A 13,358-nucleotide genomic window follows, 5' to 3' on the forward strand; every position below is an offset into this window, starting at 1 on the left:
GAAAGAAAAGCTCCAATAGTCTGTCCAGGGAGCAGTCACTTTAACTAGCAAAAGGAGTGAGTGAGTCCAACCAGGGAATTCAAGCCTAGCCATAGTTGAGAGAACGTATGCTGCACAGCATGAATTTATTCTGCATGGACACAAACTCAAAAGCAGTATATAGAGGCCATAGAGGACACCCATCTAGAGAGAACTGTGAGCCACACTCACATGTGGGCACACATGCAAACATTTGGACAAATTGTCTTTGAGCTGATGCTTCAGGCGGCTGATTTCCAATGGACTCCACATAGCCTGAGCTTTCTGCTTTCTTCTGTGCTCTCCCGAGTTCCCACATGAAGACGCGAGCTCCGTCGAGCTTGTCTCAAAAGTTCCTCCCTCATGAAGAAGATTCGTCCTCCTGCTGTTGCCGACAGCGTGCTTGTTAGGGGTCTTTGCCTGGATTTCTGTAAAGCCGTTTTTAGGCACATTGATTGTAAAAAAAACTCTGTACGAAACGGAAAATTGAACTGAATCGATTTGCACAAAACACGCAAAACCAATGCACATGGGTTAATTTGCTCACCACTGAGACAGGCTGCTCACGTGCCTCCTTGAACAGTTATCGTCCTTCTGCACTTCACCGGGACAACTAGAACGGCTAATTACCTCAGATGGTTAATGAGTCTGGACAAACACAATCCAGGTGTTCCCAGGGACTACAGACTGTCCAGCAGCTCACGCGCCAGGGCTTCTACTCGTGACCAATGGATGCGCTTTGTCAAGCGCGACTCTCTTCTATCCTCAGGCCAAGTGTGTGCACGGTGGCGGCAGCTAACTTCGTCGACCCGCCAGTATCAGAGTGATTGGAAGCAATGCAGAGGCTGCAAGACGCGAGAACCGTGGTGACCTTTCTAGTCGCACCTAAGCATCAACTACAAGGCAGCAAGCTCTCGCTTTGCTTCCAGTCTACACACACAAGGTCAGGCTCAGTACCTAGTGAGCTCACTACATAGACAGCATTTTATGCCGTAGAATGTGTGCCCTTGACAACAAGGTTGTCTCAGTTCTTAGGTACCTTAAACATGCTGCCTACTGAGATTCCTTATATTGGCAATATCAAGAGAGCTTTGAATGCTTCCACAGCCAGGGTGGCAATCCCATGAAGCAACGCAGTGCAACATTAGTTTAGAGATAATGGATGGAAACAATGCAGCCAGTGGTGTGGCCAGCTGTTTTTAGCATGTTAACATTAGCCCCAGGCTAATGGTTTTAATAGCAAGCTGGCTAATAAACATCTTAGCTAGTTTAGTAAGCATAATCTTTCTACAGTGATCTTGCCAAATGTTATTAATGAAGTAGCATTGTCAGGGGAATCTCAGCTGTATCCACTTGTAAGTAAGAAACCTATCTATCTATCTAGTTAACTTTATGTATAATCAGTCATACTTCAAAGGAAGTACAAATTGAGTAAATGCCATTGAAGTGCAGTGGGCAGGAATGTTCAGTGACATAATGAGTAGAGTGTCTCAATAAAGTTATATTCTTATAAGGTTCTTAGACAGCTGCCTATAGAGTCATTTGGCAGCAAGGCAGCTCACTAAGCACTGTACTGTACTAGGATATATTCTATGAGTAAATGACAAAGCACTTTTGTAAGTCCCTCTGAATAAGAGCGTCTGCTAAATGCTGTAAATGTAAATGTAAATGTAAGTATGGAGACACACAATATATCTTCTTTTGAATAAATCTGGTTACGGCTATACAGTGCAGTTTTACTATTTGTGACATAAAACGAAACACAAATAGTAAACCCTTCTCTGTGTGCTCCACAGTGGACCTACAGGAGATCATCTCTGCAACATGTTTTATTAGATGCACATATATATTAAAAAAGTTAATCATTTGGAATGTCCCTTTAAATGAAAACATAAAGACTTATACAGAATTTCTTTCTTTTTTGCTCTCTGAGGTATTTAAATATTTAATTAATATAAGGATTTATTCATTATAGAATGCTCTATAAATTCTTTAACAATTTGCAAAGTACTGCAAGGATCACATTGAGGCAATAAAGATTTAATTCATCATTCATTCATTTCTTCATCTATTCATTCATTTATTCATCCTTTCATTCATTTATTCCTCTTTTCATTCATTCATTCATTCATTGGTTCTTTTGCTCATTACAACAGTGGCATTACATCAGTAGCACAGCTGTGCTGACACAGATTCCACTGAGCAGTTCACATCCAAGTCAGGTCCAACAGCGATAAATAAATGATTTCCCCCAGTGTGCGGCCTTAGTAAGATCAAGGCTTATCAAGGGTGAATTTGCACAAATAAATACAGAACACGAGGATTCGCCCGAGCCCATAAACTCAGCCTGGGTCCCCGGCTCCAAGATCTGTGTGTACACAAGTGTGCGTCACCATTCATGGGGTGCTGCCTTGTGCTGACTTTGTTACATGTTGCATTCGAAGGAGCCCCGCAATCAGGCCTAAGGGCTCAGACGCTGATGCAAGAGGAGCCTGACTGGCAGTAATGCCATGCACGGAGATGAGCATCACAGGCGGCACACGAACAAATAACGTGGGGAGAAGCTTCAACCAAGGCCACCACTTCTCCTTCTCTTTGTTTTGCAATTCTAAATTGCTCCTAGGGGACCCATTGGCACTGTCTACCAGTGCTGGTGGAACAGGCTAGGATCCATACTGTGAAAATAGCACTGCCTATTAGAGCAGTACTGGCTACCCACTGGGCAACAACTGCTGAGATCCATGTCGTTTTACTGGCATCTGTCCATGGGCTCCAAGGCAAAGTTGGCATTGTGGGGGAGAAACGGCATTGTGTGTCAGAAAGCGGCACATATGTCTTGTGGGGTGTATAATGTATGATTTCATTGGCTGACAGCTGATCAAAACTTTGCTTTGTGTCTGACCCGGTATCAAGGTAATGTCTATATAGAAATGAGAATACCACTGAATGGAATAGTAAGGAATAGAATCCCTGTAAAAGAAAAGCTCCTGTGTGCCCGTGTGAACACACACTCAAGAAAAGGAGAAAAACTGTTCACTGTATTCTCAAGGGTCACCTGGCACATTCTCTAGGCTGAAGAATGCCTGCAGGTTGGGTCCTTCTGCTGGCGCTAGGGAAATAAGGTTATAGTTCTAGTGTTGCCTGACAAGCTATTTGGCCCAGCCGGGAACATCTGTGGGCTGCTGGGGAGTGCATTCCTTCATCGACGTGGAGTGTCCAAAAAATTACAATTAGAAAAACTAAAGCCGAGGGAGGAATTGTTATGGATGGGCTTTTGTAGAGAAGGTAGAGATTAGGGGGTAGAGAACAGGTGAACTGCTGCCCTGCTATCAGAGTAAACATGCACATGTGTACAGCATTCTGGGGAGAAACAGAGAGGAACAGAGACAGATACTGACAGATCGACAAGCAGAGGAGGAAAGAGAAAGAGAGAGAGAGAAAGAGACCGACAGACAACGGGGAACAGGGACAAAATAGCACTGCCCTTATCCGAGCGTTAGCTACCAGAGGACCTCAGTCTCTCTCTTCTGTCATTCGTTTTTTAATCACGTCTTTGCTGCTCTTGTGCTAACTCTCATACCCCTTTTCCCCGTTAAGGTCCCTCCTTCCTCCCATCTCTTCCTTCACCTCTGTGTGCTGTGTGCTCAGTGCTTTCCTTTTTCATTGCCAGCTGTTGTCTATTTCTCTCCCCCCCCCCACACACGTCCAGACTTTGACACTATCCTCCTCCTCTTCCCCTTCTCAGTTGCACTACCCTCACTTGGTGTAAGCTGCGTGAGCTCTCTCCCTCTCACATACACGCGCATGCACGCGTGCCCTCTTCGCGCGCCGAAAACTTACGGAAGACTCGAGGAGTATGGAGCTGGGAGTTCTGCCAGAGAAACACAGTAGGTCCTTCTCCTTGTGCGTCTCATCATTCTGCAGAAGCTGCCTGCAGTAGCATGCCTCTTGCTCTCCCAAGGTCTGTCTCGCTTTTAATTGGCACTTTTTTATTGCCTCTTGCATGTGCTGCCGTAGTCTCGAGTTTCTCGCGGAGGTGTAGCTGCGAGCGTCGCTTCTCGAGCGACGCACTTCCAGGCTCCTGAAGGAATGTCGGTGTGCACTCACATGCCTGTTAACGCAGGCTGATACGCGCAACCTGCCCCGGCGTCCAGCCAGGGGATGACACCGGTCTCCCCGCTTAAGCGCGTTCTGTTACGTGCTCGCCGTGGTGCTCATCACAGGTGGTATTTAACCTGGACCGGGGAAGTTGCATGGAACCTGGATCACCCTGTGGTTAGGGATTCTGTGTTCGTCTGAGCACAGTTCCCTCGAGGTAGCCGCCTGGCTGTCAGACACTTTCTTTTTGCTCCGCGTAATATCCCCGCTGTCCAAGTGAGCTGCGCCAAGCTGCGCGTTTTGTCAGACACTTTTAAAGTGAGGGCTTGGTATTGAGGGCACTGGAGCAGCGGGGAGAAGAACATTGAGCCAGTTGCTCCAAGGCACCGAATGAGCACTCGGTAATGAACTGCAGATCAGAGGGAGTTTGGGGGAGCGTGCTGATGATGAAAAATTACAGACGCTGTAGCAGTGATAGTGTAGTGTAATAGTGGAACAGCTGCTGTGGCGAGGCTGTCCTCTCCCGTTGGCACCCATGCATGCTTTAGCTAAGATATGGGTCGTTTTTCTGTGACTCTTTCTTTAGCTCTGTCCAGATAGAGGAGATGTGTGCTAATTAGGCTGTGATGGAACTACCAGCCAGAAAAAAACTCAGGAGCAGAGGAGGCAACACTCTCTTTTGGCAGAAAAACAGTTGGTTGCTTGTGTTTAAAAAGTGGCATCTACTACAATTGCATTTCTTTCTTCCCTTAAAAGATTATTATCTGACGCATATTGTGTTTTAGCACATTTTTTTGCAAGCCCAGTTGTTGAAGTCAAAATTTCGTTTTGGCCGCAGAAAGCTGGCCAACAGTAGAAACGGATGAGCTATTTGATGCAGGAGCAATGTAACTGAGCAAAATTCAATAAAGTTTTTGACATTTGATTCATCATTAGTGAGGAGCAGGAAGCGCAGGTTACATTGTATTTCTATTGATTTTTTTTTTTTCTCTAACAGTGCTTTAGCTTTACTCCTGTATAATACATAGGTGGGGTAGTGGTATAATATCATGGTCTGGATGTGCAATTCAATGGGACTCCTGCAGGTTGGTCATGTCCCTTGGACAAAAAATTGAAATATTAGAGGGCTGTGAATTAGAAATATGTTTCAAGCTTAACAAAAAGCTAAAAAAAAAAAAAACCCCAAAAAACATGGGTTTGGGGAAGCCTGTATTCTTAGATTTAAAACATAACATTTTCTATATATGTGCTTTTTAAAAAACTCCTATTTCAGCACCACCTAGTAAGGACAGCGCCGGATGGCGAGCATGGGGAAGATGTATGCGTATCTTCAGTGTAATAGTGCTGTGCTGTACACATGCATACAACTGTATACGTTAGTGCAAGTCCATTTTCTCACACTTGAAAATATTATTCAAATGCATGCGTAATTTATTTACCTATACCCATACTGTCCTAATTTAGAAAATGTTCCTATATGCGTTGCAGCTTCAGTTTTCACACGGCGTCTTTCTAAGAACATGGCAGGCATCTGTGTGGAAGAGGGCGGGCTTTGTTGTGGAAGAATGCAGGGCTTTGGGCTTCATGTTTTGATGTGAGAAAGCCATGAGATGAAAGTTGAATGCCCACCCATTATTTCTGGCATGTCACAGCCCGTTTTTGCGGGCAGTGGATGTTGGATGCACGTCTGATCTCTCCAGACTTGAGAATGTCTGAAACGCTGATATGTCTGATGCTCTGTGGCATCACTGGGGATGTCAGAAGCCATAGTTTCACAAGTGTGGTTGATTCAAAGAGTCACTTTGCTCACGTTGATCATACAGTCATCATTTCCTGTGTAATTAGCTCTTGTAACAAATACCCTATCAGTGTCACACTGTCAAGAGTTCTTTAGTTCCAAAGTTATAAAGAACAGTTTTATAGATGTTCTATTTAATTGTGTTTATCGCCAGTAGGCCTTCACAGCCAGCTGTGGAAGCTCTGCTTTCCAGATGTTTTCAGCAGTTACTTAACAGTCTTTTCTACTGGACATGTCTGACAACACATCACTGATCTGCATCATTACCTCTACCATCTGGCAAACTGTCTTCCCTCCATTCAGACAACGCGGCCCCAGAATCATTTCTGCTTTAATTAAACATGTAGCTCACTCATTTAATTTGGTCTGAGTACATTTAATAAGTATCCAATGCCGTTTTGTAAATGTAAAAAAAAATCTTTCGAGACAATCTGATACAAAAAAACCCCCAAAAAACAAAAATGGAGTGGTTAATTCAAATTTGCAGACTCTAAGGATGAGCTTAAACTTTCTTTGCAAAACTGGCCACTCATATGCTTTCAAATGTTTACCATTCCAAAGACTTGTCCCAATACGTATTCCTAAACATCCGCTGACTAATATTTGGATAGGAGTTTTGTTTGCATATCCATGCTTTTGCGACCATATTTTTAATTTCTGAAATCGCTGATGCAGACAGCCTGCGTCCATGGGCCTAACGACCATTAAAAAAAAGACTTGGGACGTCTGCGAGTGGCATTCCATCAGCAGAAGAAAGCACGGCAATTAAAGCAGGGAAAGCTCTTGAGTGTGAAGCTCCATTAGAGTTCAGACTCAGCTCTGGCTCTGCCTGCACCCCTCCTCTCCGAGGTCTGGCAGACAAGTTGCACGCAGTCAGCCATTCCTGCGCTGTCTCTGTGAGCCGCTAAATTACCTCTTTCTGGAGATCTTTCTTCAGATTATAACGCCATATAAAAACCCAACAGAAGGTGGCCAGCATGAGGATGTTTGTCCATTCCGACGGCCTGCCAGTTATTCTTCTGCAAATCCAAGGAGCTTTAGATGTTTCATGAGGCCATTAAAAATAGTTGCGGAGGTAGACATTGTTTATCCTCTTTGATGCTGCAGACTTTCTGCGATTTAAACATTCAGTATAGTGTAGTAACTGGTCAGCGACATTTTTTGCTGTTCTATCCTTCCAGTCCAAAACACTGGCATTGAAATTAATGAATGACTATGATCTTAAGATACAGAAAGTCATCTTTAATTCAAGGGTATTTTAATCTATATTTAATGTACCAAAACCCCCTTCCCCCATTCCAGGGAATCATAAGGCATTGGGAAATCTTTTCTTGGCTAGCTATGTGTCATTGTACCGTTTGTTCTTGCAGAAAAGAGGTAACAGGTCTAGAGTTAATCCAAGAAGTGGTATTTGCATCTGGATTTTATCAACAGGAGATTAGTCAAATCCGGCCATCAGGAGGCTGCCAATAAAGCATGAGGCAGAAAAATCCATAAAAACCCATAAAAATCTGATAAATCAGAGACCATGGCCACTGTTACAGGTCATTAAAAACGTACATGAAAAGTCTGTAGATAAAAAAAAACGATATTTGTAAAGCGTCCTTGAGTTTGAGAAAGGCTCTATATAAATGCAAATAATAATAATCATCATCATCATCTTAGATTGGGCAAGGTCTTTAAAAGAGGACCTACCATCACAGGATATACTTTATTATAAATAAATACATTTTTCTTATACCAAGTGTTTAAAATCTCAGTAGATGGAGCTTCATCTTAACATCTAGAAGTGTCTAAAACATGCTACTAAATCAAGCTGATAGTTTTTCAGTTGGCCAGGATTGTTTTCACTTGCCAGGCAGGTCACCTGAGCAGGCATTTCACCTTCCACAGAACAGCCTGGAGGCGAAAGCGTTCAAAACCAACAGGAAATGGCTACAGTGCAGGTGTAGCAGAGCATGACTAGGGAAGACATCTAGCGCAGAAGAAATCGTTGAGAAGTAGATCTTACAACATCTTTTGCTCAAAGTATTTGCAGGAGATTATTTTTAGATTATGTTAAAATGACACCAGTATTAATGGTTTCATGGAATGAAGTGAGGAGGGGGGAAGTGTGAAGGTTTCACTTGGTTGAGATTTGATTACTGGGTAATTGAGCCGACGCAGATGCAAAAACCCTCATAAAGCTGGCACTCTGTACCTTAACTTTTATAGTAATTGTTTCATTTTAAATCCAGTGTGCTGTGTTGCAGAGCCAAAACAGCACAAAAAAAGCTGTCGTCCAGTTATTTAAAGGCTAGAGTGTTGGCCCTGTTTGTGTGTGTGTGATTATTTCTCTAAGAACATATGCAACTCCCCACTTTCAAAGCAGGTGTTTTGACTAGAAAACAAGGAATCCTTTGACAGCTTACGGTTGGAACTGCATTAACCATTTTCCATCTCTCTCTAAAAATTACTGTGTGACACTATGTAACCCTGTACAAGAGAAATGCAGTCATCCAAGGCTTTGACGATGTTTTCACCATTGTCATATAAGAAAGAAAGAGAAGCATTTGGACTCTGCATGGATGACCTTCATGGGAATTCAGCCATGTTTTCCTGTGCTTGATTATGGTGAACCCATAGCCTTTCCAAACTGATACTTGCAAATGGAAGGTTTTATGGCATCAACAGTGTGTCTGATCGAACATTACATTTCTTCTTTGGCACAAATTTGCAAACGCATACAAATCATCTTTGAAACTTATGTTAGTCTTCATTAGATGTACATGATTATAATAGTGCTTATAGATGTATGGTTTAGAATCTTCATCTAACATCTAACAGGAGAATTAGCGCATAGCACAATAAATCGGACAGCGCTGATGGCCGTTTTCTAACGAACCAGCCGTCAGCTCAGTAAACCGCTTCCCAGCACATCAAATGCATAATGTTGGTAGCCAGAGTTAGAGCAAACTGATGAATAAAGTTGTCTGCTAAACTGGTTTGACTATTATACAACTATCATAATACCCTTTACCCTCCCAATGAGTCATTTCCCTTCACCTTCTGGAACCTCTCATGGCAAACATCTGCGATTGTGCTAGTTTGATTTCATCTCCTTTCATTTGACGGAAGTGATCCTGTTTTATTCTTCTGGAGATTTGGCAACTTGCAGGCATGTGTGAAATAATCATCCTCGTATTTGAGCTGCACTCATCTGGCAATCTTCCACCAGGCCTTTTAAATCAAGTGAATGTAATATGAATCTTCAGTTGCTCTGCTCGAACGCAGTCAAATTTAGTTCGTTTTTTTGCATGTTTTGTTTAGTTTTTTTCTATTTATCCATTTGATCATTAATGCATGAGCTATAAATGATACTCGCTATACCTGGGAATTCGTTATGCAATTAAATGAAGTTTGGGTCAGACGCAGAAAGCAGAGAGTGATTGTATATCACATATGTGTGATTTTTCTCACCTTTTAGCTTTTCCTTCCCGGTCACAGACTTGGTAACTCATCTACTCCATTATTCTTCTTATTCTTTCATACTTTTTCATTATTTCCTGCTCTTTTTCTGTCTCTCCCTCTCTTTGTCTCTCTCTTTCATACACACACATACACAGACACCCACTCCTGTACACCTGTAATGGCTACCTCTACAAGAGCTGAGCAACAGAGAGAGGCAGAACTTCTAAGATTCTGAGATGATAAACATTCGTGCCCCTCCATTTTGCTCTCCCAGGTTTCAGTTTGTTTGGACCAACTCCATTTCAGCTACTTAAGCACTCCTTATACAGCATGCATTCTGGGTAATCACAAATTACCAGCACTGAACGAATTGTATTGCTGCTGAGAGACATCCACTTAAAATATTTATTGACAGACAGTGTGCATTACATTATGTGAGCTGCAGAGGAAGTGATCTTGTAGGCACATTTATATCAAGGTTGGTGTGGTTTCTTACAAAATAACTACTTAGTGTTTAAATCTGACCTCTCAAAGAATTCATAAAAAGATATGAAAAAGGAATATGTATAAAATTAATAAAATCTTCAAAGGCAAACAGGCAACACTTCATCATAACAATAGATTTGTTATATTACATGTTTCATACCACTTCTGTGCAGAATGTAATCAATGGTTACAGCATGTACAGCATATAGCACAAAAACTTGAAAGCATAATTATATATAAAGACAGTTTACAGTAGTCATTCATTTTTGCTGCAACTCAGGGAAAATCACTTTCATTTTTAGTAACAACACAAATGTTTCAGTGGAATTAGGTATTACCATAATTATATCAACTATTATTGTTATTTGCAGGCAGTTCATTAAAATGAAAGCCTCCCGAAATGTGTCTAAGCACCTGCGAACTATATTTGTGTGTTTTAGAAAGGATAACTCCTCCCTAAAGTAACGGCGTGCGAGCTGCTCCCAACCCCCAAAAATGGAAATACTGCAAATATGTAGCAAAACCTTTGTATACCTTAGAGCAGACACCCTGAAGCCAGTGCAATCATGCCCTTTGTCCTGCCTGGCTGGCCCTGACTCTTGGCTAGATTAGCTTTGCCTTGGGTCAAGCTCCTCTTTAAAGCATATCGTGCTTATTAATTACTCATCGTGTTCAGGTCCGTCTGAAGTGCAAGCGGGAGGCAAAACGCCGCTTCTGAGCTCTCTGCGTCTTAATCCGCCCATGCCCTTTCCGGCCATGGCGGCCAGTCAGCGTTCCTCGCTGCTTTGTACCCGTGCAAACCTGCTCTGGCTCTGCGGAAAGGTCAAGGCCTGTGCTGCTCTCCGAAAAGGTCAGGAAGCCCTTTGAAGGTGGAAGCTTTGAGCTAAGATCAACGAAGCCTCCAGGCCACTATGGAAGAGCCCGTGTAGCACGGAGATCCTTTGAGGGGAGCAAAGGAAGTCAGGGCTGCTAGGGAACAACTGTTTGAGATGTCTTAAAGAGGAAGCAGAGGAAATGTATGGCCCAGTGGGACCTGACTTTTATTTACAAAAATGATCATTGCAGGAATTTACAGCAGGACAGGTGGAAATTGTAATGTAACACTTGCTTTAGTATTGAGTCAGAGATGAATAATGAAATGCCAAAACTTTAATCCAAACTGTGAATCGTCTCTCAGTGGAACTCTGTTCAATAACTTTTCCTGAGGAAGGTAATCCTTAATCCGACCCAAATTTCGGGACCCTTTCGTTTTTGGTGCTGATTTGCACTGCCCACAGAATAAGAAAAAATAAATAAAGAAGGACAAAAAGCAATAATTCTATTCTTCTGCAGGGATTCAAATTGCGGTACTGTGGCATGAACAGCCTGGGGCTTCTGAAAGCCGTAATTTCACCCTCATCCAAACCTTAGATTCGATTTCAGTGAATCTCATTCATCCCCTCCTGTGGATCGTCAGTTCAATTAAAGCGTTCATTGGAGGTTTTGATCTGAACGATTTCAGTTCAAACTCGACCTGTGCTGCGGAGCTATATTTGAGCATGACATTTGTGGTGGCGATGGCCTGATTCGTTAAAGCCCTGTGTGCTTGTGAAGACTGGTGGAGCAGAGCGGCAGGGCAGGGGAACCCACCTCTCAAAACGGTTCCTCGGGCCTCGAGCGTCCTGCCGTGCGCAAGTGGAGGTTTGCCTTTCTGTGTCCCCAAATTTAGGCTTATGGCTCACCGAATAAAAGCTCCTCTTTGCCTTATCACATAAATTTAGTGGCCTCAGCTCTGGTTCATTTTGTCTGTGCACTGTGCTATTCTTTACCTTGAGCTAAAGCCAAATAATTATTTGGTGGTTTGCGGATTATGATGTTGGCATTGCACATACCACGTGCCGTTCACGGGTTGGAGAGAGTAAATGCTCGCGTTTGTGTGTGTGTGTGTGTGTGGGGATTTCATCTGTCAATTGATGTGACCTCAGGCTAAAAACGTGTATGTGAGAGTGTGTACATTTCTGTGAGTGTGTGTGTGCATTTGTGTCTCCGAGTGTGTGCATTTGTGTGTGTGTGTGTGCATTTGTGAATGTGTGTGTGTGTGTGTCTGTGAGAGTGTGCGTTTGTGTGTGTACAAGTGTGCAAGCCCTTAAATGTCCTACTGCACCTGGTGCTGTGGACCCGAGATGCTTTACTATGTAATCACATAGCTGGAGCAGGCTGAGTAACTCCACACTTTGGCTGGTGTTCTCCCAGCGTGGGTCCCTCTCTACACACAGCACTTTTACCTTTTCAAAGCCAAGTATGTATTTGGGGAATATGGCTGCATAATCAGTCTCTTAGAGCTTCTGTACTGGATGGAGTTTCACGATCACAAGTTGCTCAACGCACTTGCGCATTATAGTGTGTCGTCTGCGATTTTGTACCTTGTGCTGCCGTCACGTGGTACAGAGAAGAGAAGAAAGGGGAGGAGGTTCAAGGATGATATACAGCAGGACAGAAGAGGAGATATCGAAATGAGACCAGGGGAAGGACGCAAGGATGAACAAATCTCTCCCTCTCTCTCTCCCCCTCTCTCCTGCCTGTTTGCTTCACCGCTGACTCGCTTTCTCATTTTCCCTTCCACGACCTCCTCCAACATGTAATGTCATATCTTGTCATCCTCTTCTATCGTTAATAAGGGGAGTTAGCATGGCTGGAGTCCCACAGTAGGCACAGGGTGGATCCTATATAAAGAACAGAGCTCCTGGAAGTGCAACCCCAGAGTTAGAAAAGGCAGGTATTTGCTGTTTTAATCCTGCTGTAGTGTTGGTACTGGCATTTTTCCGAATGTCTACAGCGCTTCCTATGAAGCTCACTGATTGTCTGTAAGAGATTGGAATAAGAAAGGAAAAATTCTGCATGAGAATTTTCTGTTCATGAGGAGATATAAATAAATGCATATAAATACATATTCATTGGGAGATTAGATATAAATATATACTTTGGTGCAGTATCCAGTTGCTGTTTTTCTGTTTTTACTGCATGGGCTTGTTTCCTCTCAAGGTGTGTGGGTGTGTGGGTGTGGGTGCATGCGCATGCGTGCGTGCATGTGTGTGTGTGTGTGTGTGTGTGTGTGTGTGTGTGTGTGTGTGTCTGTATGTAAGTATGTGTATGATTGTGTGTATGTGTGTAAGTATGTGTATGCGTGTATGTGTGTGTATGCGTGTGTTTGTGTATGTATGTGTGTGTTTGTGTGTGAGTGTGTTTGTGTATGTACGTGTGTGTTTTCTGTGCGAGTGTGTGCGTGCATATGTATGTGTGTGTGTTGTTTATGTGCGTGCATGTGTGTGTGTTTGTGTGTGTGTGTGTGTGTGTGTGCATGTGTGTGTGTGACTGTGATCTGTATCTGTGTGACAGAATAAGGTTCCTTCTGAGAAGCTCTATCGTGATCCTCAAATAAACCCTGATCTTGTTCTCCAGGTTATATAGCAACCACACACACACACACACAAACAAACACACACAAACAAACACACGGACTGCGAAGGAG

At 43.1% G+C, this 13,358-nt stretch overlaps 1 protein-coding gene and 1 long non-coding RNA gene across 6 annotated transcripts in view; one reads left to right on the forward strand and one right to left on the reverse strand.

The window, feature by feature from the left end:
- Positions 1-13,358, forward strand: part of plch2a (phospholipase C, eta 2a) — a 90,304-nt gene that overhangs the window by 12,442 nt on the left and 64,504 nt on the right. Inside the window, exon 1 of one of the 5 annotated variants that reach the window (XM_027011282.2) lies at positions 3,772-3,905. The exons of the other annotated variants lie outside the window; for them this stretch is intronic. Coding sequence (XP_026867083.2) covers positions 3,875-3,905 — 31 coding nt within the window. The 5' untranslated portion in view covers positions 3,772-3,874. Of the gene's footprint in view, positions 1-3,771; positions 3,906-13,358 lie in introns of those variants that run through there. 5 annotated transcript variants of the gene reach the window in all.
- Positions 96-4,626, reverse strand: LOC113578190. The gene is made up of 2 exons (XR_003410712.2): positions 3,859-4,626; positions 96-446 (listed from the first exon to the last, which is right to left on the reverse strand). It is a non-coding gene; the product is annotated as an uncharacterized LOC113578190 (long non-coding RNA).

This window comes from Electrophorus electricus, chromosome 18 (genome assembly GCF_013358815.1).
Source record: "Electrophorus electricus isolate fEleEle1 chromosome 18, fEleEle1.pri, whole genome shotgun sequence".
NCBI classification, from domain to species: Eukaryota; Metazoa; Chordata; class Actinopteri; order Gymnotiformes; family Gymnotidae; genus Electrophorus; species Electrophorus electricus.